General features: G+C 46.7%; 1 protein-coding gene across 7 annotated transcripts in view; it reads left to right on the top strand.

Moving 5' to 3' along the window:
* Window positions 1-16,531: 16,531 nt before the first annotated feature.
* Window positions 16,532-24,476, top strand: part of supt20 (SPT20 homolog, SAGA complex component) — a 47,703-nt gene continuing 39,758 nt past the window's right edge. For 6 of the 7 annotated variants that reach the window (XM_071364916.1, XM_071364914.1, XM_071364918.1 and 3 more), the window contains exons 1-6: window positions 16,562-16,699; window positions 17,128-17,229; window positions 17,847-17,882; window positions 18,007-18,132; window positions 18,381-18,507; window positions 22,503-22,606. In XM_071364916.1, coding sequence (XP_071221017.1) covers window positions 17,227-17,229; window positions 17,847-17,882; window positions 18,007-18,132; window positions 18,381-18,507; window positions 22,503-22,606 — 396 coding nt within the window. In that variant the 5' untranslated portion in view covers window positions 16,562-16,699; window positions 17,128-17,226. Of the gene's footprint in view, window positions 16,700-17,127; window positions 17,230-17,846; window positions 17,883-18,006; window positions 18,133-18,380; window positions 18,508-22,502; window positions 22,607-24,476 lie in introns of all 7 variants that reach the window. The other variant, XM_071364913.1, reaches the window with a different exon arrangement.

The following is a 24,476-nucleotide window of genomic DNA, read 5'->3' as shown; positions in this document are numbered from 1 at the left end:
TTTATATCATTTGCTAGTTAGTGAGTTATCAGCCCAGTTATAGATCATTTGTAGTCAGCAATGGGGGAGTGGTTTCTTCCTACAAGAGCACAAAACATGTGAATTTCTAAACATCTTTGAAAAGCCAGATGAAGAGCTTTTTTTTGTCTAACAATAATGTTATTGGAAAAATGAGGCATTATATTTTGTGAAGTGGTTTCATCCAAACAGCACAAGAACATTTTCAGTCACCTCCTTGTCTGAAGGATGTCAAGCCCTGCATGCTTTTTTTTTATTTTTACAAAAGTCTCATGGAATGTAGGCCTACATTGAACACCACACATTGGCTGCTACTGTAGGCTGAACGATAGCACAGCTATTTCCATGTTTAAATGTTATGGGTGTCACGTATACGCCGAGAGTCATAAAGGAAAGGTATTCAAGGTGACGATAGTTAAATAAAGGTTCAATAAATAGAAAATGATGAAGTCCAGATGTAATGAAGATTTCCCGGGCCAGTCGTTAGTAGACCGGCGACATCGAGCACCAGAGCAGGGGATCAGGAGAAGGCATGACAGTGGGATGCATTTTCTCCTTTGTTTTTGATGGTAGGTCACTCTGGTAGACCTACATTATGATCAAATAGCCACAGTAGCCCACTTGATGACTGTTAAAACTTTAACTTAAAGCGGGTATAGCCTCAGTGTTCACAGTAAACGTGCACCGGAAGATGCACAGAATTTTCTCAATTGACCAAGTTTGCGCTCAACAAACCTGAAATTTGCTCAGTGATTAAGTTGTCGTAGTGCTGCAACAAATGTACATTGTCCCAGGAGCGTTGGAAGTCATAATGTAACTAACCTAATTTATGTCCCTCTCAGTCCCCTGAATTCCTCTGTCGATCATATAGCTATTGTATGCAGTAATCATGTGTGTATGAACCAGAGTTATACTGTTAGCACTGAGGTGGTGTGCCCTAGTAGGAAGTTCGCTCAAACATAAATATCACTGTCATGTCTACTTCTGATAAGCCGCTCAGTAAAACAATCACAATGTTCTAAAAACAGCCCATATTGACATATGAAACAAGGTTCATGAAACTGATAACTAGCTAGTAACAGATGACATTTATACACTGACTATCACTGAAACTCACTTAGATAATACCTTTGATGATATAGTGGTAGGAATACATTGTTATAACATCTACAGGAAATACAGGAATGCCAATGGCGGTGGTGTTGCAGTCTATTTTCATTCCAATACAGCTTAGAGAGGATCTCATGTTAAATAGTGTTGAAGTAATATGCCTACAGGTTCATCTGCCTCACCTAAAGCCCATTCTGGTGGGAAGCTGCTATAGAACACCAAGTGCTAACAGTCAGTACCTGGATAATGTGAAATTCTTGATAATCTATGTGATATTTGTATATATTATGGATCCCAGCAGCTCTTCCTGGGGTCCAGCATAATTAAGGCATTTATACAATTTTAAAAACATTACAATATATTCAAAACAGATCTCACAACACATTAAGTATTAACAGAGACGTATAATGACTGGCGGCTTTCATCAAGCTTCCCACTCAAGAAAAAGCTTCAAACTGTAACCAGTGCCTGCAACCTGGTTCAGGTTATCAGTCAACCTATCAGTTTATTTACAAACAGCACTGGAATGAAATTCACAAGTATTGATCACTAAATTTGCCACAAAATGACGTCCATGAGAAAATTAAAGTATTATCTGTAACAATGGAAAAACCTGCAGTAGTTCTGTAAAAAACAGGAACTGGTTCCTCCTCACAGTACGTAACACTACAAGTTCCCATCTTCTTGGTGGACATCCTGTCCCTCTTGTTGGTCTGGCCAGAGATTTATCAACATCACATCTAATGTTTTCCCTTTTCGATGCACTGGGGGGAAAAACATAATGATCCTTGCGTGGCACATCCATCCCCTGCAGTGATCTCCTGTGATGTCCTCACAAACAGCATTCATGGCATCTAACAGAGACATCTGATCTTGTGCCCGATAGTCATATACTTTCCACCTCTATGCTGAAAGAAACTACTCTATCGGATTCAGGAATGGGGAGGATGGTAGAAGAAAGTCCATTGTTATCCTTTCATTCGCAGCAAACCATTCCTTAACTGTACGTCGGGAAGCAAGTTCACGGAGTGAATACATTTAATGAATGAATGAATGAATGGAATAAACACATAACACAAACAGCACACCGACATGAAACAGGAACAATGACAGCTGGGGAAGAAACCAAAAGGAGTGACATTTATAGGGCAGGTAATCAAGGGGGTGATGGAGTCCAGGTGAGTGTCATTATGGGCCTAACGATGGTGACAGGTGTGCGCCCTAACGAGCAGCCTGGTGACCTAGAGGCCGGAGAGGGAACACAAGTGACAATAACAATGTTGGTTTGGTGGAAGCTGACATTATCCCACACAATTACATCATTTGTCAAATCTGGTCTAACTAAACCTCTTTGGTGCTCTGGTGTTAGATCTCTGTAAAGTGTATTTAGGAAGGCCAGGAGAAGTTGTGTGTTATAGAGCCAATGTGTGGAATATGTGTTCTCACACCATTCTCAGAAATGGCAGCGCACATTGTAATATTGCTCCCCACGTTGGCCTGGTGTGCCAATTGTGGCTCGGTGTCCAATGAGATTGCGGCCACGTCTCCTGCCTTTGGCCAGATTGAACCCAGCCTCGTCCACAGAAAACAAGAATGTGGGTCATTTCATGTCCTTCCAGCTCCAATATTCTCTATATAGTAACACAGAAACAAAATATAAAGTTTGTTTTACATAGCCTGTTCTACAATCAGACAGTTTAGTAAAGTAGAAATGTTTTCTGTTCTTATGGGTGTCTACAACTTCAAGAAGTATATACAGGCCTCACTGAAGTACAGTAAAACTCCCTGTACTATATACCATGTGCACACCAATGGTTTACCTAGACATCCTGGTACCACAGCTCCAACCTGGACATCCTGGTACCACAGCTCCAACCTGGACATCCTGGTACCACAGCTCCTACCTGGACATCCTGGTACCGCAGCTCCTACCTGGACATCCTGGTACCGCAGCTCCTACCTGGACATCCTGATACCGCAGCTCCTACCTGGACATCCTGGTACCGCAGCTCCTACCTGGACATCCTGGTACCGCAGCTCCTACCTGGACATCCTGGTACCGCAGCTCCTACCTGGACATCCTGGTACCGCAGCTCCAACCTGGACATCCTGGTACCGCAGCTCCAACCTGGACATCCTGGTACCGCAGCTCCTACCTGGACATCCTGGTACCGCAGCTCCTACCTGGACATCCTGATACCGCAGCTCCTACCTGGACATCCTGGTACCGCAGCTCCTACCTGGACATCCTGGTACCGCAGCTCCTACCTGGACATCCTGGTACCGCAGCTCCTACCTGGACATCCTGGTACCACAGCTCCTACCTGGACATCCTGGTACCACAGCTCCTACCTGGACATCCTGGTACCACAGCTCCTACCTGGACATCCTGGTACCACAGCTCCTACCTGGACATCCTGGTACCACAGCTCCTACCTGGACATCCTGGTACCACAGCTCCTACCTGGACATCCTGGTACCACAGCTCCTACCTGGACATCCTGGTACCACAGCTCCTACCTGGACATCCTGGTACCACAGCTCCTACCTGGACATCCTGGTACCACAGCTCCTACCTGGACATCCTGGTACCACAGCTCCTACCTGGACATCCTGGTACCACAGCTCCTACCTGGACATCCTGGTACCACAGCTCCTACCTGGACATCCTGGTACCACAGCTCCTACCTGGACATCCTGGTACCACAGCTCCTACCTGGACATCCTGGTACCACAGCTCCTACCTGGACATCCTGGTACCACAGCTCCTACCTGGACATCCTGGTACCACAGCTCCTACCTGGACATCCTGGTACCACAGCTCCTACCTGGACATCCTGGTACCACAGCTCCTACCTGGACATCCTGGTACCACAGCTCCTACCTGGACATCCTGGTACCACAGCTCCTACCTGGACATCCTGGTACCACAGCTCCTACCTGGACATACCTGGTACCACAGCTCCTACCTGGACATCCTGGTACCACAGCTCCTACCTGGACATCCTGGTACCACAGCTCCTACCTGGACATCCTGATACCACAGCTCCTACCTGGACATCCTGGTACCACAGCTCCTACCTGGACATCCTGGTACCACAGCTCCTACCTGGACATCCTGGTACCACAGCTCCTACCTGGACATCCTGGTACCACAGCTCCTACCTGGACATCCTGGTACCACAGCTCCAACCTGGACATCCTGGTACCACAGCTCCTACCTGGACATCCTGGTACCACAGCTCCTACCTGGACATCCTGGTACCACAGCTCCTACCTGGACATCCTGGTACCACAGCTCCTACCTGGACATCCTGGTACCACAGCTCCAACCTGGACATCCTGGTACCACAGCTCCTACCTGGACATCCTGGTACCACAGCTCCTACCTGGACATCCTGGTACCACAGCTCCTACCTGGACATCCTGGTACCACAGCTCCTACCTGGACTACCTGGTACCACAGCTCCTACCTGGACATCCTGGTACCACAGCTCCTACCTGGACATCCTGGTACCACAGCTCCTACCTGGACATCCTGGTACCACAGCTCCTACCTGGACATCCTGGTACCACAGCTCCTACCTGGACATCCTGGTACCACAGCTCCTACCTGGACATCCTGGTACCACAGCTCCTACCTGGACATCCTGGTACCACAGCTCCTACCTGGACATCCTGGTACCACAGCTCCTACCTGGACATCCTGGTACCACAGCTCCTACCTGGACATCCTGGTACCACAGCTCCTACCTGGACATCCTGGTACCACAGCTCCTACCTGGACATCCTGGTACCACAGCTCCTACCTGGACATACCTGGTACCACAGCTCCTACCTGGACATCCTGGTACCACAGCTCCTACCTGGACATCCTGGTACCACAGCTCCTACCTGGACATCCTGATACCACAGCTCCTACCTGGACATCCTGGTACCACAGCTCCTACCTGGACATCCTGGTACCACAGCTCCTACCTGGACATCCTGGTACCACAGCTCCTACCTGGACATCCTGGTACCACAGCTCCTACCTGGACATCCTGGTACCACAGCTCCTACCTGGACATCCTGGTACCACAGCTCCTACCTGGACATCCTGGTACCACAGCTCCTACCTGGACATCCTGGTACCACAGCTCCTACCTGGACATCCTGGTACCACAGCTCCTACCTGGACATCCTGGTACCACAGCTCCTACCTGGACATCCTGGTACCACAGCTCCTACCTGGACATCCTGGTACCACAGCTCCTACCTGGACATCCTGGTACCACAGCTCCTACCTGGACATCCTGGTACCACAGCTCCAACCTGGACATCCTGGTACCACAGCTCCTACCTGTACATCCTGGTACCACAGCTCCTACCTGGACATCCTGATACCGCAGCTCCTACCTGGACATCCTGGTACCGCAGCTCCTACCTGGACATCCTGTTACCGCAGCTCCTACCTGGACAACCTGGGACCGCAGCTCCTACCTGGACATCCTGGTACCGCAGCTCCTACCTGGACATCCTGATACCGCAGCTCCTACCTGGACATTCTGGTACCGCAGCTCCTACCTGGACATCCTGGTACCACAGCTCCTACCTGGACATCCTGGTACCACAGTTCCTACCTGGACATCCTGGTACCACAGCTCCTACCTGGACATCCTGGTACCACAGCTTCTACCTGGACATCCTGGTACCACAGCTCCTACCTGGACATCCTGGTACCACAGCTCCTACCTGGACATCCTGGTACCACAGCTCCTACCTGGACATCCTGGTACCACAGCTCCTACCTGGACATCCTGGTACCACAGCTCCTACCTGGACATCCTGGTACCACAGCTCCTACCTGGACATCCTGGTACCACAGCTCCAACCTGGACATCCTGGTACCACAGCTCCTACCTGGACATCCTGGTACCACAGCTCCAACCTGGACATCCTGATACCACAGCTCCAACCTGGACATCCTGGTACCACAGCTCCTACCTGGACATCCTGATACCGCAGCTCCTACCTGGACATCCTGGTACCGCAGCTCCTACCTGGACATCCTGGTACCGCAGCTCCTACCTGGACAACCTGGGACCACAGCTCCTACCTGGACATCCTGGTACCACAGCTCCTACCTGGACATCCTGGTACCACAGCTCCTACCTGGACATCCTGGTACCACAGCTCCTACCTGGACATCCTGGTACCACAGCTCCTACCTGGACATACTGGTACCACAGCTCCTACCTGGACATCCTGGTACCACAGCTCCTACCTGGACATCCTGGTACCACAGCTCCTACCTGGACATCCTGGTACCACAGCTCCTACCTGGACATCCTGGTACCACAGCTCCTACCTGGACATCCTGGTACCACAGCTCCTACCTGGAGATACTGGTACCACAGCTCCTACCTGGACATCCTGGTACCACAGCTCCTACCTGGACATCCTGGTACCACAGCTCCTACCTGGACATCCTGGTACCACAGCTCCTACCTGGAGATACTGGTACCACAGCTCCTACCTGGACATCCTGGTACCACAGCTCCTACCTGGACATCCTGGTACCACAGCTCCTACCTGGAGATACTGGTACCACAGCTCATTCACTCTGTCACTATTCATTTCAAATGGCACCTTGTTGTTTCATAGTCATTTGACTTTCTTTCAAAACTCTGTTCATAGTGGAAATGCTGACAGAATTGATATTTGCGAAGATATTGTTGTCATTTATGATTGCAGTTTGGATCTCTCTCAGCCCGATGGAATTGTTGGCTATGACCATGTTGCAAACTTCTTGTTCTTGCTGATGGCTTGAATACTGCTCCTCTGCCACCAGCATGAGGCCGTTGTGCAGTCCTCTATATATACGACATGTAGAATTCACAAATAGATGATGTTACATATAGTATATTGTATTCAAATTGTGCTGTATTACTGTACTACTGTACTACTGTATTACTGTACTACTGTACTACTGTATTACTGTACTACTGTACTACTGTATTACTGTATTACTGTACTACTGTATTACTGTACTACTGTATTACTGTATTACTGTACTACTGTACTACTGTACTACTGCATTACTGTATTACTGTATTACTGTACTACTGTACTACTGTATTACTGTATTACTGTACTACTGTATTACTGTACTACTGTACTACTGTATTACTGTACTACTGTATTACTGTATTACTGTAATACTGTACTACTGTATTACTGTATTACTGTACTACTGTACTACTGTATTACTGTATTTTCCTCATACATATCTTACGTTACATTGTGATTTTCAGACTTGCGTTTACCTTTAACAATAGTTGCTGTAATGTTGTGAATGAGATGCTTTAACACAAGTAAAGAACGAGAACATACTGTTTTCACAATTGATGACACTGTGGACCTGTTTACAATAGGCTATACTCTCCGACCAGCCTCTTCCATTGTCAGACCGTGGTTTATGACATGATCCACAATTGTGGCTCTGATTTCATCAGGGACTCTTATTCTTTACCTTCTACCTCTTCCTCTAATATGTTTTCCCCTGAGTCCTGAGTCCTACTCTGACTGAGTCTGAGTCCTACTCAACTGGCAGGCGCAAGTGTACACCAGGGATCAGAGGGTGGTGATGATATCCAAGATCCTGCTCAGTTCTACTGGCATAGCTTCTAGTGTGTGTGTGTGTGTGTGTGTGTGTGTGTGTGTGTGTGTGTGTGTGTGTGTGTGTGTGTGTGTGTGTGTGTGTGTGTGTGTGTGTGTGTGTGTGTGTGTGTGTGTGTGTGTGTGTGTGTGTGTGTGTGTGTGTGTGTGCCAGGCCTTGGATCCAGGAATCAGGACAGGAGGAGACGATTACGCAACAATTACTTTTACAGTATAAACTCATGAACTCCAATGATAACATACCTTTATTTTTTATATCCTGGGCTCAGTGTTGAATATGGATTTATGTAGAAATGAGACACACACACACACACACACACACACACACACACACACACACACACACACACACACACACACACACACACACACACACACACACACACACACACACACACACACGCATAAATATTGTTGGTTTTATGTGACATTCGCTGAGGGAGTTTTGTCTTCTGCTTTATGATCATGTGGGAGTGGATCGGTAGTAAACATGTTTAAGGACGTTGTGGTGTGATCATGTGGGGGTGGGTCGGTAGTAAACATGTTTAAGGACGTTGTGGTGTGATCATGTGGGGGTGGGTCGGTAGTAAACATGTATAGTCACCAAAGGTAGTTCACCATATGGGGAATATGATGTAATTTATACAGAGAATATGACGTGATTCATACACAGAAAAGTCAATGGCTTTGCAATGTTGTTCTTCTCAGACCATTTTAAAAACTGAAGGTATATGATCACACAGGTAATAGATAATACGTTATATTACTTGTGCTGCTGCCATGTTGCTACCATATTGTTGTCATGTTGTGTTGCTACCATGCTGTGTTGTCATGTGTTGCTGCCATGCTGTGTTGTCATGTTGTGTTGCTACCATGCTGTGTTGTCATGTGTTGCTGCCATGCTGTGTTGTCATGTTGTGTTGCTACCATGCTGTGTTGTCATGTGTTGCTGCCATGCTGTGTTGTCATGTTGTGTTGCTACAATGCTGTGTTTTCATGTTGTGTTGCTGCCATGCTGTGTTGTCATGTTGTGTTGCTACAATGCTGTGTTTTCATGTTGTGTTGCTACCATGCTGTGTTGTCATGTTGTGTTGCTACAATTCTGTGTTGTCAGGTTGTGTTGCTACCATGCTGTGTTGTCATGTTGTGTTGCTACCATGCTGTGTTGTCATGTTGTCATAACCATTAAGGTTAAATGCAAGAAACTGACCTTAGATCAGTGTTTGAGGGTAACGCCATCCTGTTTGGCCAGCAAGTAATACAACATCACCACCTTCAGGACATTAGAGAGAACTGCATGGAACTCAAGGACTGGTGGTACAGAACGGGGACAGATTTATTCCATCAACTTTTTGTCACAATCAGTCCTCGTCCTTATCTTCCTCCTTCATTGTCATAATCAGACCTGGCCAAGTTGTGAACTTAAAAGAATCTAAACATTAGTTTGGAATCTGTTAGAGCTGTTATGGGAAATCTGGAACCTAATATGAGTATAATTATATAGTAAAATGTATGTTTTTAAACCCCCAAAAAACGTAATTTAAATGTGTTTGTTAGATTGAATAACATTATATTTGTTTATCTCCATTGGTTCCATTGTGTTTCTCCAAACAGGAAGCAAACAGGAAGCAAACAGATTTCAAACAGGAAGAAAACAGATTCCAAACAGGAAGCAAACAGATTCCAAGGACCTGTTGTAGAGGCCATGCAGATACTATGCGTGTCACACACACACAAACACACACACACCCACACACACACATACTGTATGTACACATACACACACACACACACACTGTATATATACACACACACACACACACACACACTGTATACACACACACAAACACTGGATACATACACACACACACACATACACTATATACACACACACACACACATACTGTATATATATACACACACACATACTGTATATACACACACATACTGTATATACACACACACACACTGTATATACACACACACAGACACATTCTGTATATACACACACACACACACACAGTATATACACACACACACAGTATATATATACACACACACATACACATGGATGCCAGCACAGAGCAATGTTCCTTTCCCTACGCAGATACCACGCTTGTCAGGTTTATTTCATGCTTTTTAATCTCCTAAAACGGTTTTGTCTTTTTCGAATTACATCTCAACTCTGCTACCCATGCAGCGTCCGAGTCCTGCAGCTGTTGTACATTACCGAGCCTGCTCCCTCCAAGACTTAACCAGAGTCAGGCAGTCTCTGCTGGGAAGAACACATCACATCTAGCTGGGGTTTCTCTTTCCAAGCCATTAGGAGGACTTATTTGTGTGTAACACCAATGACAGGGAGCTTTGCAGTTTCCTGGATAGAGAAGAGAGGCGACAAGCCTGCTGAGATGCCAGAGTGCAGGGGTCTCAGTTAGAACATACACACACACATACACACACATACACACACATACACGAGTGGGCCTACACACACACACACACATACACAGTTGCACACACACCCACACAGCTGGGTACACACACACGGACACACAAACAAACAAAAACACACACACACACTCTTAAGGTTGCGTACACACACACACATACACACACACACAGCTGCGTACACACACACTGACACACAAACAAACAAAAACACACACACACACACTCTTAAGGTCGTGTACACACATACACACACACACTCTTAAGGTTGCGTACACACACACTCGCCACAGCAGATGGTTTAAATCTTTCGGCCCTGATCAGCTCATTAGACCAATAAATAAATAGCATGACTCATCACGCTGAGACGAATCAGAAACAGAGGCTGCAGCGTTACCATGGAGTTACCATGGAGCTGCGGGTGCGATCAACAGTTTCACCCGTTATTGGTCCAAGTAGCCCAATTTAAGGAAAGGGCCAGGGAGCTGATTGGATGAGGGAGCTTTTACGTAAAATGTGGAGTGGAGATATTCATGGGAATGATATGATATTCTAAAATCTAAACGTTCTGAAAATGTCCCAGAGGTCTGGGTGAGATATATGGGCGCAGTAGGTAGCCTAGTGGTTAGAGCGTAGAGGCGGCAGGTAGCCTAGTGGTTAGAGCGTAGGGGCGGCAGGTAGGCTAGTGGTTAGAGCGTAGAGGCGGCAGTTGCCTAGTGGTTAGAGCGTAGGGGCGGCAGGTAGCCTAGTGGTTAGAGCGTAGAGGCGGCAGGTACCCTAGTGGTTAGAGCGTAGAGGCGGCAGGTAGCCTAGTGGTTAGAGCGTAGAGGCGGCAGGTAGCCTAGTGGTTAGAGCGTAGAGGCGGCAGGTAGCCTAGTGGTTAGAGCGTAATGGCGGCAGGTAGCCTAGTGGTTAGAGTGTAGGGGCGGCAGGTAGCCTAGTGGTTAGAGCGTAGAGGCGGCAGGTAGCCTAGTGGTTAGAGCGTAGAGGCGGCAGGTAGCCTAGTGGTTAGAGCGTAGGGGCGGCAGGTAGCCTAGTGGTTAGAGCGTAGAGGCGGCAGGTAGCCTAGTGGTTAGAGCGTAGAGGCGGCAGGTAGCCTAGTGGTTAGAGCGTAGAGGAGGCAGGGAGCCTAGTGGTTAGAGCGTAGAGGCGGCAGGTAGCCTAGTGGTTAGAGCGTAGAGGCGGCAGGTACCCTAGTGGTTAGAGTGTAGAGGAGGCAGGTAGCCTAGTGGTTAGAGTGTAGAGGAGGCAGGTAGCCTAGTGGTTAGAGCCTAGGGGCGGCAGGTAGCCTAGTGGTTAGAATGTAGAGGAGGCAGGTAGCCTAGTGGTTAGAGTGTAGGGGCGGTAGGTAGTCTAGTGGTTAGAGCGTTGGACCAGTAACCGAAAGGTTGCTTGATCAAATCCCTGAGCTGACAAGGTAAAAATCTGTCGTTCTGCCCCTGAACAGTTAACCCACTGTTCCTAGGCCGTCATTGTAAATAAGTATTTGTTCTTAAATGACTTGCCTAGTTAAATAATAAAAATATACTCAACCTAGGACGGTTTATCTGCTTTTGATGTGACCATAGTGAGATGGTTCTGTTGATGTGACCATAGTGAGGTGGTTCTGTTGATGTAACCATAGTGACCATAGTGAGGTGGTTCTGTTGATGTGACCATAGTGAGGTGGTTCTGTTGATGTAACCATAGTGACCATAGTGAGGTGGTTCTGTTGATGGGACCATAGTGACCATAGTGAGGTGGTTCTGTTGATGTAACCATAGTGACCATAGTGAGTTGGTTCTGTTGATGTAACCATAGTGACCATATTGAGGTGGTTCTGTTGATGTGACCATAGTGAGTTGGTTCTGTTGATGTGACCATAGTGACCATAGTGAGTTGGTTCTGTTGATGTAACCATAGTGACCATATTGAGGTGGTTCTGTTGATGTGACCATAGTGAGTTGGTTCTGTTGATGTAACCATAGTGACCATAGTGAGGTGGTTCTCTTGATGTAACCATAGTGACCATAGTGAGGTGGTTCTGTTGATGTAACCATAGTGACCATAGTGAGGTGGCTCTGTTGATGTGACCTTAGTGACCATAGTGAGGTGGTTCTGTTGATGTAACCATAGTGACCATAGTGAGGTGGTTCTGTTGATGTGACCATAGTGACCATAGTGAGATGGTTCTGTTGATGTAACCATAGTGACCATAGTGGGATGGTTCTCTTGATGTAACATAGTGACCATAGTGAGGTGGTTCTGTTGATGTAACCATAGTGACCATAGTGAGGTGGTTCTGTTGATGGGACCATAGTGACCATAGTGAGTTGGTTCTGTTGATGTAACCATAGTGACCATAGTGAGTTGGTTCTGTTGATGTGACCATAGTGACCATAGTGAGTTGGTTCTGTTGATGTAACCATAGTGACCATATTGAGGTGGTTCTGTTGACGTGACCATAGTGAGTTGGTTCTGTTGATGTAACCATAGTGACCATAGTGAGGTGGTTCTCTTGATGTAACCATAGTGACCATAGTGAGGTGGTTCTGTTGATGTGACCATAGTGAGGTGGCTCTGTTAATGTGACCTTCGTGACCATAGTGAGGTGGTTCTGTTGATGTAACCATAGTGACCATAGTGAGATGGTTCTGTTGTTGTGACCATAGTGACCATAGTGAGATGGTTCTGTTGATGTAACCATAGTGACCATAGTGAGATGGTTCTCTTGATGTAACATAGTGACCATAGTGAGGTGGTTCTGTTGATGTGACCATAGTGAGGTGGTTCTGTTGATGTAACCATAGTGACCATAGTGAGATGGTTCTCTTGACGTAACATAGTGACCATAGTGAGGTGGTTCTGTTGATGTGACCATAGTGAGGTGGTTCTGTTGATGTGACCATAGTGACCATAGTGAGATGGTTCTGTTGATGTAACCATAGTGACCATAGTGAGGTGGTTCTGGCCCTTGCGTATATTAGAGAAAGGCATTTTCCTGTGTTTTTGCACAGTGACTGATCGTGTACAAGCCCAGTCATGTACGGCCTTAGATCACCCCCTCACCCGTACATAAATCTGAGGTACCTGTAAATGTGTGTGTTCTTGTAATTGTGTGTGTGTGGGGGGGGGGGGGTTATGCCGGTTAAGTGTGCCTTGTATTCTAAATAAATCACTGACAGTGTCACCAGCAAAGCACCCCCAAACCATCACACCTCCTCTTCCATGCTTCACAGTGGGAACCACACATGTGGAGATCATCCGTTCACCTACTCTACATCTCACAAAGACACGGCGGTTGGAACCAAAAATCTCAAATGCCAAGAGTGTGCAAAGCTGTCATCAAGGCAAAAGGTGGCTACTTTGAAGAATCTTAAATATAAAATATATTTTGATTTGTTTAACACTTTTTTTGTTGTTGCTAGAATCCATCAGGATACCACAGGGTAGTTAGAATTCATCAGGATATCACAGGGTAGCTAGAATCCATCAGGATACCACAGGGTAGATAGAATCCATCAGGATATCTAAGGGTAGCAAGAGTCCATCAGTATATCACAGGGTAGCAGGAGTCCATCAGTATATCACAGGGTAGCAGGAGTACATCAGTATATCACAGGGTAGCTAGAGTCCATCAGGATACCACAGGGTAGCTAGAGTCCATCAGTATATCACAGGGTAGCTAGAGTCCATCAGTATATCACAGGGTAGCTAGAGTCCATCAGTATATCACAGGGTAGCTAGAGTCCATCAGGATATCACAGGGTAGCTAGAATCCATCAGGATATCACGGGGTAGATAGAGTCCATCAGGATATCACAGGGTAGCTAGAGTCCATCAGTATATCACAGGGTAGCTAGAGTCCATCAGTATACCACAGGGTAGCTAGAGTCATCAGTATATCACAGGGTAGCTAGAGTCCATCAGTATATCACAGGGTAGCTAGAGTCCATCAGTATACCACAGGGTAGCTAGAGTCCATCAGTATACCACAGGGTAGCTAGAGTCATCAGTATATCACAGGGTAGCTAGAGTCCATCAGTATATCACAGGGTAGCTAGAGTCCATCAGTATATCACAGGGTAGCTAGAGTCCATCAGTATATCTCAGGGTAAGTAGAGTCCATCAGGATATCACAGGTTTATTTAGTTGGCCATTGCAATGGAACCAATGGAAAAAGTCACAAAAGCCCAAACTCCAAGCTATGCCACCCCATGTTGACCTGTGTTGACCTGTGTATTTGACCCCAGTATAGAGTCCATACTGACCTGTGTTGACCTGTGTATTTGACCCCAGTATAGAGTCCATACTGACCTGTGTTGACCTGTGTATTTGACCCCAGTATAGAGTCCATACTGACCGGTGTTGACCTGTGTATTTGACCCCAGTATAGAGTCCATACTGACCTGTGTTGACCTGTGTATTTGACCCCAGTATAGAGTCCATATTGACCGGTGTTGACCTGTGTATTTGACCCCAGTATAGAGTCCATACTGACCTGTGTTGACCTGTGTATTTGACCCCAGTATAGAGTCCATACTGATCTGTTTTTAATGTATCTGTCTGCTGGTACCATGGAACCAATGGGAAAGTCCCCAAAAGTGTAAATTTCAGCGCACCTCAAAAACCTTTCAAATAAGCTACTTGACACAGAGATGGAAGAGGAAGCGAGACATTTCATCAAGCTAATTTTTTCGGGTTCATATACAGTCGATGAACTAAGTAGACCAGACGACAGAGCCAGCTCCTATTGCATTGGTGCCTATGGGAGAACACCCCTTAAAAGTAGACTGGAACTGTGAGAGGGGGAAAAAGCAATGGTAAACGGCCTGAGTAAGACATCTTCATTTATCCACCATCTTTGTTTGACCTATGTCTTTGACCTATGCCACCTGTGGCCTCTTCTTCTCTATCTATGACCCCTAGCTACAGTATATGTGTACATCATTATTAACAAGGCAGTTAACCCACTGTTCCTGGGCCATCATTGAAAATATAGGCCGTCATTGAAAATAAGAATTTGTTCTTAACTTGCCTAGTTAAATAAAGGTAAAATACAAAAAATGCTAAAAAAATATAATTAATCCTGAGAGAATTTGTCCTGCACTGCCCTCTAGTCTTCATCCATGTAACATCTCCTCTCAGTGTGTGATGCAAGTCTATAAGGCCCTGTAACTTCTGTTGTTAACTCTCTCTCTCTCATTGCTCATCAGAGAAAGAGAGTTGTGTTAACTGATCTCTCTGATTAGTCTATTATAACTTAACAATTTATTTTTTAAGTTTAGATTCCTTTTATTGGAGGGACAACTTTACTGCTGCGGCCTTCATAACAACAAAGCCTGTGATTGGCTTACCAGGTAAGTAGTTTAAGTTTGCGTCAGATTCCTTTTTTTATGTGTGCACTGATCGAAAAAGAATCCAATCCAACATGAAGGCCCCGAGCAGGTTAACAAGGCCTACCAGTTACCTAGTAAGTTGCCTAGGATTACAAAGGGTCTATACTTTTCAAACACACCTCACTGATTTCTTTGGTCAAAATGTATCTAATACAATATAGTCCTAAACTATTGAGAACTGATTAGGCTTATCAGTCTATACCAGTGGTTCCCAACCTTTTTTGGTTACTGTACCACCAACTGAATGTACCCCTCCATGTGCATTTTATCAGTAGGCCTATGGCAGTGGAGGCTGCTGATGGGAGGACGGATCATAATAATGGCTGGAATGGAGTCAATGGAATGGTAACAAACACATGAAAGTCGTGGTTTCCATGTGGATGATACCACCCCATTTGCTCCATTCCAGACATTATTATGAGCCGTCCTCCCCTCAGTAGCCTCCACTGGCCTATTGTCTCATGAGTCTTCTCAATTACCCCCCTGTGGATAGGCCAAGGTCCTAGTACCCCTGGTTGTGAAGCACTGGTCTATTTTATTTATTTATTTAACCTTTACATAACTAGGCATGTCAGAAAGAACAATTTATTATTTACAATGACGGTCTACCCCGGCCAAACCCGGACGACCCTGGGCCAATTGTGCGCCGCCCTATGGGACTCCCAATCGCGGCCGGTTGTGATACAGCCTGGAATCGAACCCGGGTCTGTAGTGACGCCTCTAGCACTGAGATGCTGATCCACTCGGGAGCCCCTAATCTATACTACAGTGTGTGCACATTTGTCTCTCAATGTGTAGCTAAAATAAAATGTCACAATATAACAACCAATATGTTTATCTTATTGAAATATAAAACAGTTATAACGTTACAAAATAAAAGTATATATCCAAGTTATTCCTCGAATGAAAATGTTACACAGGAGAGCATCCCAGGGTTCCGCCCACTACCTTAACCGGAAGTTTGGCTTTTGTTGTCACACTGGAAGAAAATGGCTGCTGCTGTGAGTTTTTTTTCAATGAAGGCACTGAAATAATATCTTGTTTCTTGCATTGGAGTTACGATCTATAATAATGCAACACATAAGGCAAGTCCATCCTAATGTTTAAGATTGAAGCTTCTTCATGCGTTTGTGTCTCAGCCGTTGTATTGCGAGCTAACTTTGGCAGCTTCCCAAGAAGCAAGCTAGCGATGCTAACGTTAGCCGGCTAGCCAGCCAGCGAGCTTGTTGCTGTGAACAAATCGCTTGTCTGTGAGCATAAAGCTAACTGGGTTTCATTGAAAAAAACGCTGTTCCGTCAATGTATATGGATAGAACCTGGGTGACATTTCACAGCCATATATATTGTGCATCAATTGTTGATTATTTGCGAAATCGCCACACGGACATAATGATATTACTTAGCACTATGGTAGCTAGCGCTTACCAACCCGCTCAAACGGTGGTTGCCTGTCGTTTTTCTGCTGCTGTTGACTGTGTGTAGACTAGGTTTGACCCGGGCCGTGTGTGTACAGGGTTTGAATGGTCGCTATATGGAGGTGACGGTGTGGGGCTAAGGACAGCTAAGTCTCCTGCTGACCATCGCTCACCCAAATACCGGTTGGCAGACCACCATGGTAAGCATCCCTATCCACCAACCCTCTATCCACCTATCCCTTAATATATATATAAACATCTATTTATCCCTCTATCCATTGATCTATCTGTCGATTCATCACTATATTTGTCTATCTATACGTCTATGAGTCTATCTGTCCCTCCATCCCTCTATTGATGAATCTATCAGTGTATCTAGCCATCTGTCTATCCGTCCCTTTACCTATACATCTATCCATTCATCTCTGATCTGTCTCTGCGCGGATTGATACACTTTAGGCTGCATCAAATCCGGCTGTGATTGGGCGGCGCACAATTGGCCCCGGGTTTGGCCGGTGTAGGCCTTCCATTGTAAATAAGAATTTGTTTTTAACTGACTTGCCTAGTTTAATAAAGGTTAAATATTTTTTTAAAGACAGTACACATGTACTACTCGTTATCTGTGTTGACGCTTCTGTTTCCATTGTGAAGTGTGTGTGTTTGTGTGTGTGTGTGTGTGTGTGTGAACATGGGCTAATTACAGTAGTAGGATAGACCCTTCTCTAAAGCTGTTTTGATCAGTAGTGTAAATCATTTCTCCATCGCCCAGTAAAGCCTAGTGACGAACAATAACGGATGTCTAATGTTCTATTTGCAGCAACACGTTTTGGAATATGCATTGGATCGGGCTGAGGTAAGACTTTTGTCTATTTACTCTACATGAACAAGGTGATTACAAGTGTGTGTGTGTGTGTGTGTGTTTGTCTATTGGTGTTCATGCATATACACCTGACATTGATGTATTTCATATTCTTCAGTACATTGTTGAAAGTGCTCGTCAAAGGCCAGCGAAGAGGAGAGCCTCATCCGGAGGGAAGAAGAGTTTATACCAGAAACTATACGAGCTCTACATCGAAGAGTGTGACAAAGAACCAGAGCTCAAGGTAACCAATAGAAGTCAGAGTAGGTCGTATAGAAAGCATTTGACAGACCCTAATCATTGGACCCATTGACCTGTAGCTTGTGTTCATTAGGGCACACTGTAGCAAAATGTTTTGTAACAGAAAACGAAAGCCAGGGTTCTTATTGGACAAGTTCACATCCGAAGCTACGTAGGAATGATGAATTGAATCATTATTAATAAACCCATACCATTTATTGTTACTGTTTATTGATTTCCTGTTATGTGTAGAAGCTGCGTAGGAATGTGAACCTGCTGGAGAAGCTAATGTGTCAAGAGTCCGTGTCGTGTCTGGTCGTCAACCTCTACCCTGGCAACCAGGGATACTCCCTCATGATCCGCGGCAAGAATGGATCTGGTGAGAGCCCTATCGATCAATCACTTTATCAATTTATCAAATATTCACAATTAAGTTATTTGTCGTGCAACATGTCCAAGGTAAACTCTGTCCTGCATAAATCACTGCTATGTAGCTAGTATTGCCAGCAGCATACCACCCTGCGCCAGCAGCATACCACCCTGCATACCACTGCTGGCTTGCTTCTGAAGCTAAGCAGGGTTGGTCCTGGTCAGTCCCTGGATGGGAGACCAGGTGCTGCTGGAAGTGGTGTTGGAGGGCCAGTAGGAGGCACTCTTTCCTCTGGTCTAAACAAAGATCCCAATGCCCCAGGGCAGTGATTGGGGACACTGCTCTGTGTAGGGTGCTGTCTTTCGGATGGGACGTTAAACGGGTGTCCTGACTCTCTGAGGTCATTAAAGATCCCATGGCACTTATCGTAAGAGTAGGGGTGTTAACCCCGGTGTCCTGGCTAAATTCCCAATCTGGCCCTCAACCATCATGGTCACCTAATAATCCCCAGTTTACAATTGGCTCATTCATCCCCCTCCTCTCCCCTGTAACTATTCCCCAGGTCGTTGCTGCAAATGAGAACGTGTTCTCAGTCAACTTACCTGGTAAAATAACGGTTAAAAAAATAAAATAAAATTGTAAACTCAGCCAAAAAAGAAACATCCTCTCACTGTCAACTGCATTTATTTTCAACAAACTTAACATGTGTAAATATTTGAATGAACATAACAAGATTCAACAACTGAGACATAAACTGAACAAGTTCCAGACATGTGACTACCAGAAATTAAATAGTGTGTCCCTGAACAAAGAGGAGGTCAAAATCAAAAGTAACAGTCAGTATCTGGTGTGGCCATCAGCTGCATTAAGTACTGCAGTGCATCTCCTCCTCATGGACTGCACCAGATTTGCCAGTTCTTGCTGTGAGATGTTACCCCACTCTTCCACCAAGGCACCTGCAAGTTCCTGGACAATTCTGGGGGGAATGGCCCTAGCCCTCACCCTCTGATCCAACAGGTCCCAGACGTGCTCAATGGGATTGAGATCCGGGCTCTTCGCTGGCCATGGCAGAACACTGACATTCCTGTCTTGCAGGAAATCACGCACAGAACGAGCAGTATGCCTGGTGGCATTGTCATGCTGGAGGGTCATGTCAGGATGAGCCTGCAGGAAGGGTACCACATGAGGGAGGAGGATGTCTTCCCTGTAACGCACAGCATGGAGATTGCCTGCAATGACAACAAGCTCAGTCCAATGATGCTGTGACACACCGCCCCAGACCATGACGGACCCTCCACCTCCAAATCGATCCCGCTCCAGAGTACAGGCCTTGGTGTAACGCTCATTCCTTCGACGATAAACGCGAATCCGACCATCACCCCTGGTGAGACAAAACCACGACTCGTCAGTGAAGAGCATTTTTTGCCAGTACTGTCTGGTCCAGAGACGGTAGGTTTGTGCCCATAGGCGACGTTGTTGCCGGTGATGTCTGGTGAGGACCTGCCTTACAACAGGCCTACAAGCCCTCAGTCCAGCCTCTCTCAGCCTATTGCGGACAGTCTGAGCACTGATGGAGGGATTGTGCATTTTTGGTGTAACTCGGGCAGTTGTTGTTGCCATCCTGTACCTGTCCTGCAGGTGTGATGTTCGGATGTACCGATCCTGTGCAGGTGTTGTTACACGTGGTCTGCCATCAGCGATCCATCCTGTCTCCCATGTAGCGCTGTCATAAGCGTCTTACAGTGCGGACATTGTAATGTATTGCCACATCTGCAGTCCTCATACCTCCTTGCAGCTTGTCTAAGGCATGTTCATGCAGATGAGCAGGGATCCTGGGGATCTACAGAGCTGTAGTAGTAACAGGGTGTTTCTACAGAGCTGTAGTGGTAACAGGGTGTTTCTACAGAGCTGTAGTAGTAACAGGGTGTTTCTACAGAGCTGTAGTGGTAACAGGGTGTTTCTACAGAGCTGTAGTAGTAACGGGGTGTTTCTACAGAGCTGTAGTAGTAACAGGGTATTTCTACAGAGCTGTAGTAGTAACGGGGTGTTTCTACAGAGCTGTAGTAGTAACGGGGTGTTTCTACAGAGCTGTAGTAGTAACAGGGTGTTTCTACAGAGCTGTAGTGGTAACAGGGTGTTTCTACAGAGCTGTAGTGGTAACAGGGTGTTTCTACAGAGCTGTAGTGGTAACAGGGTGTTTCTACAGAGCTGTAGTAGTAACAGGGTGTTTCTACAGAGCTGTAGTAGTAACAGGGTGTTTCTACAGAGCTGTAGTGGTAACAGGGTGTTTCTACAGAGCTGTAGTAGTAACAGGGTGTTTCTACAGAGCTGTAGTGGTAACAGGGTGTTTCTACAGAGCTGTAGTGGTAACAGGGTGTTTCTACAGAGCTGTAGTAGTAACAGGGTGTTTCTACAGAGCTGTAGTAGTAACAGGGTGTTTCTACAGAGCTGTAGTAGTAACAGGGTGTTTCTACAGAGCTGTAGTAGTAACAGGGTGTTTCTACAGAGCTGTAGTAGTAACAGGGTGTTTCTACAGGGCTGTAGTAGTAACAGGGTGTTTCTACAGAGCTGTAGTAGTAACAGGGTGTTTCTACAGAGCTGTAGTAGTAACAGGGTGTTTCTACAGGGCTGTAGTAGTAACAGGGTGTTTCTACAGAGCTGTAGTAGTAACAGGGTGTTTCTACAGAGCTGTAGTAGTAACAGGGTGTTTCTACAGAGCTGTAGTAGTAACAGGGTGTTTCTACAGAGCTGTAGTAGTAACAGGGTGTTTCTACAGAGCTGTAGTAGTAACAGGGTGTTTCTACAGAGCTGTAGTAGTAACAGGGTGTTTCTACAGAGCTGTAGTAGTAACAGGGTGTTTCTACAGAGCTGTAGTGGTAACAGGGTGTTTCTACAGAGCTGTAGTAGTAACAGGGTGTTTCTACAGAGCTGTAGTAGTAACAGGGTGTTTCTACAGAGCTGTAGTAGTAACAGGGTGTTTCTACAGAGCTGTAGTGGTAACAGGGTGTTTCTACAGAGCTGTAGTGGTAACAGGGTGTTTCTACAGAGCTGTAGTAGTAACAGGGTGTTTCTACAGAGCTGTAGTAGTAACAGGGTGTTTCTACAGAGCTGTAGTGGTAACAGGGTGTTTCTACAGAGCTGTAGTGGTAACAGGGTGTTTCTACAGAGCTGTAGTGGTAACAGGGTGTTTCTACAGAGCTGTAGTGGTAACAGGGTGTTTCTACAGAGCTGTAGTGGTAACAGGGTGTTTCTACAGAGCTGTAGTGGTAACAGGGTGTTTCTACAGAGCTGTAGTAGTAACAGGGTGTTTCTACAGAGCTGTAGTGGTAACAGGGTGTTTCTACAGAGCTGTAGTAGTAACAGGGTGTTTCTACAGAGCTGTAGTGGTAACAGGGTGTTTCTACAGAGCTGTAGTAGTAACAGGGTGTTTCTACAGAGCTGTAGTGGTAACAGGGTGTTTCTACAGAGCTGTAGTGGTAACAGGGTGTTTCTACAGAGCTGTAGTAGTAACAGGGTGTTTCTACAGAGCTGTAGTAGTAACAGGGTGTTTCTACAGAGCTGTAGTAGTAACGGGGTGTTTCTACAGAGCTGTAGTAGTAACAGGGTGTTTCTACAGAGCTGTAGTGGTAACAGGGTGTTTCTACAGAGCTGTAGTGGTAACAGGGTGTTTCTACAGAGCTGTAGTAGTAACAGGGTGTTTCTACAGAGCTGTAGTGGTAACAGGGTGTTTCTACAGAGCTGTAGTAGTAACGGGGTGTTTCTACAGAGCTGTAGTAGTAACAGGGTGTTTCTACAGAGCTGTAGTAGTAACAGGGTGTTTCTACAGAGCTGTAGTAGTAACGATGTTGCTTTGTTTGATAGACTATTCAACTGCCTAATGATGACAATTTCTCTCTCCCATCTCTCTCTCTCTCTCTCTCCCATCTCTCTCTCTCTCCCATCTCTCTCTCTCTCCCATCTCTCTCTCTCCCATCTCTCTCTCTCCCATCTCTCTCTCTCTGTAGACTCTGAGACGATCCGTCTGCCGTATGAGGAAGGCCAGCTTTTGGAGTACCTGGATGCTGAGGAGCTTCCTCCTATCCTGGTGGATCTGTTAGAGAAGTCCCAGGTGTGTGTTCATCCTGGTGGATCTGTTAGAGAAGTCCCAGGTGTGTGTTCCTCCTGGTGGATCTGTTAGAGACGTCCCAGGTGTGTGTTCATCCTGGTGGATCTCTTAGAGAAGTCCCAGGTGTGTGTTCCTCCTGGTGGATCTCTTAGAGAAGTCCCAGGTGTGTGTTCATCCTGGTGGATCTCTTAGAGAAGTCCCAGGTGTATGTTCCTCCTGGTGGATCTGTTAGAGATGTCCCAGGTGTGTATTCATCCTGGTGGATCTCTTAGAGAGTTCCTCCTGGTGGATCTCTTAGAGAAGTCCTAGGTGTGTGTTCATCCTGGTGGCTCTGTTAGAGAAGTCCCAGGTGTATGTTCCTCCTGGTGGATCTGTTAGAGACGTCCCAGGTGTGTGTTCCTCCTGGTGGATCTCTTAGAGAAGTCCCAGGTGTGTGTTCCTCCTGGTGGATCTCTTAGAGAAGTCCCAGGTGTATGTTCCTCCTGGTGGATCTGTTAGAGACGTCCCAGGTGTGTGTTCCTCCTGGTGGATCTCTTAGAGAAGTCCCAGGTGTGTGTTCCTCCTGGTGGATCTCTTAGAGAAGTCCCAGGTGTGTGTTCCTCCTGGTGGATCTGTTAGAGATGTCCCAGGTGTGTGTTCCTCCTGGTGGATCTGTTAGAGACGTCCCAGGTGTGTGTTCCTCCTGGTGGATCTCTTAGAGAAGTCCCAGGTGTGTGTTCCTCCTGGTGGATCTGTTAGAGAAGTCCCAGGTGTGTGTTCCTCCTGGTGGATCTCTTAGAGAAGTCCCAGGTGTGTGTTCATCCTGGTGGATCTCTTAGAGAAGTCCCAGGTGTATGTTCCTCCTGGTGGATCTCTTAGAGAAGTCCCAGGTGTGTGTTCGTCCTGGTGGATCTGTTAGAGACGTCCCAGGTGTGTGTTCCTCCTGGTGGATCTGTTAGAGAAGTCCCAGGTGTGTGTTCCTCCTGGTGGATCTCTTAGAGAAGTCCCAGGTGTGTGTTCCTCCTGGTGGATCTCTTAGAGAAGTCCCAGGTGTATGTTCATCCTGGTGGATCTCTTAGAGAAGTCCCAGGTGTGTGTTCCTCCTGGTGGATCTGTTAGAGACGTCCCAGGTGTGTGTTCCTCCTGGTGGATCTCTTAGAGACGTCTCAGGTGTGTGTTCCCTCTAATCTGTACCCTTGTTCCCTCTCTGTCTCCTTGTCCCCTCTCTGTCTCCTTGTCCCCTCTCTGTCTCCTTGTCCCCCCTCTGTCTCCTTGTCCCCCCTCTGTCTCCTTGTCCCCCCTCTGGCTCCTTGTCCCCTCTCTGTCTCCTTGTCCCCCCTCTGTCTCCTTGTCCCCCCTCTGTCTCTTTGTCTCCTCTCCGTCTCCTTGTCCCCTCTCTGGCTCCTTGTCCCCCCTCTCTCCTTGTCCCCCCTCTGTCTCCTTGTCCCCCCTCTGACTCCTTGTCCCCCCTCTGGCTCCTTGTCCCCCCTCTGTCTCCTTGTCCCCCCTCTGTCTCCTTGTCCCCCCTCTGACTCCTTGTCCCCCCTCTGTCTCCTTGTCCCCCCTCTGTCTCCTTGTCCCCCCTCTGTCTCCTTGTCCCCCCTCTGTCTCTTTGTCTCCTCTCCGTCTCCTTGTCCTCTCTCTGGCTCCTTGTCCCCCCTCTGTCTCCTTGTCCCCCCTCTGTCTCCTTGTCCCCCCTCTGTCTCCTTGTCCCCCCTCTGTCTCCTTGTCCCCCCTCTGTCTCCTTGTCCCCCCTCTGTCTCTTTGTCTCCTCTCTGGCTCCTTGTCCCCCCTCTGTCTCTTTGTCTCCTCTCTGGCTCCTTGTCCCCCCTCTGTCTCCTTGTCCCCCCTCTGACTCCTTGTCCCCCCTCTGTCTCCTTGTCCCCTCTCTGTC

The sequence above is a fragment of the Salvelinus alpinus genome, chromosome 24 (assembly GCF_045679555.1).
Source record: "Salvelinus alpinus chromosome 24, SLU_Salpinus.1, whole genome shotgun sequence".
In the NCBI taxonomy this organism is placed as follows: Eukaryota; Metazoa; Chordata; class Actinopteri; order Salmoniformes; family Salmonidae; genus Salvelinus; species Salvelinus alpinus.
Note: the sequence above shows the minus strand (reverse complement) of the source record. Positions and strands in the feature narration are given on the sequence as shown.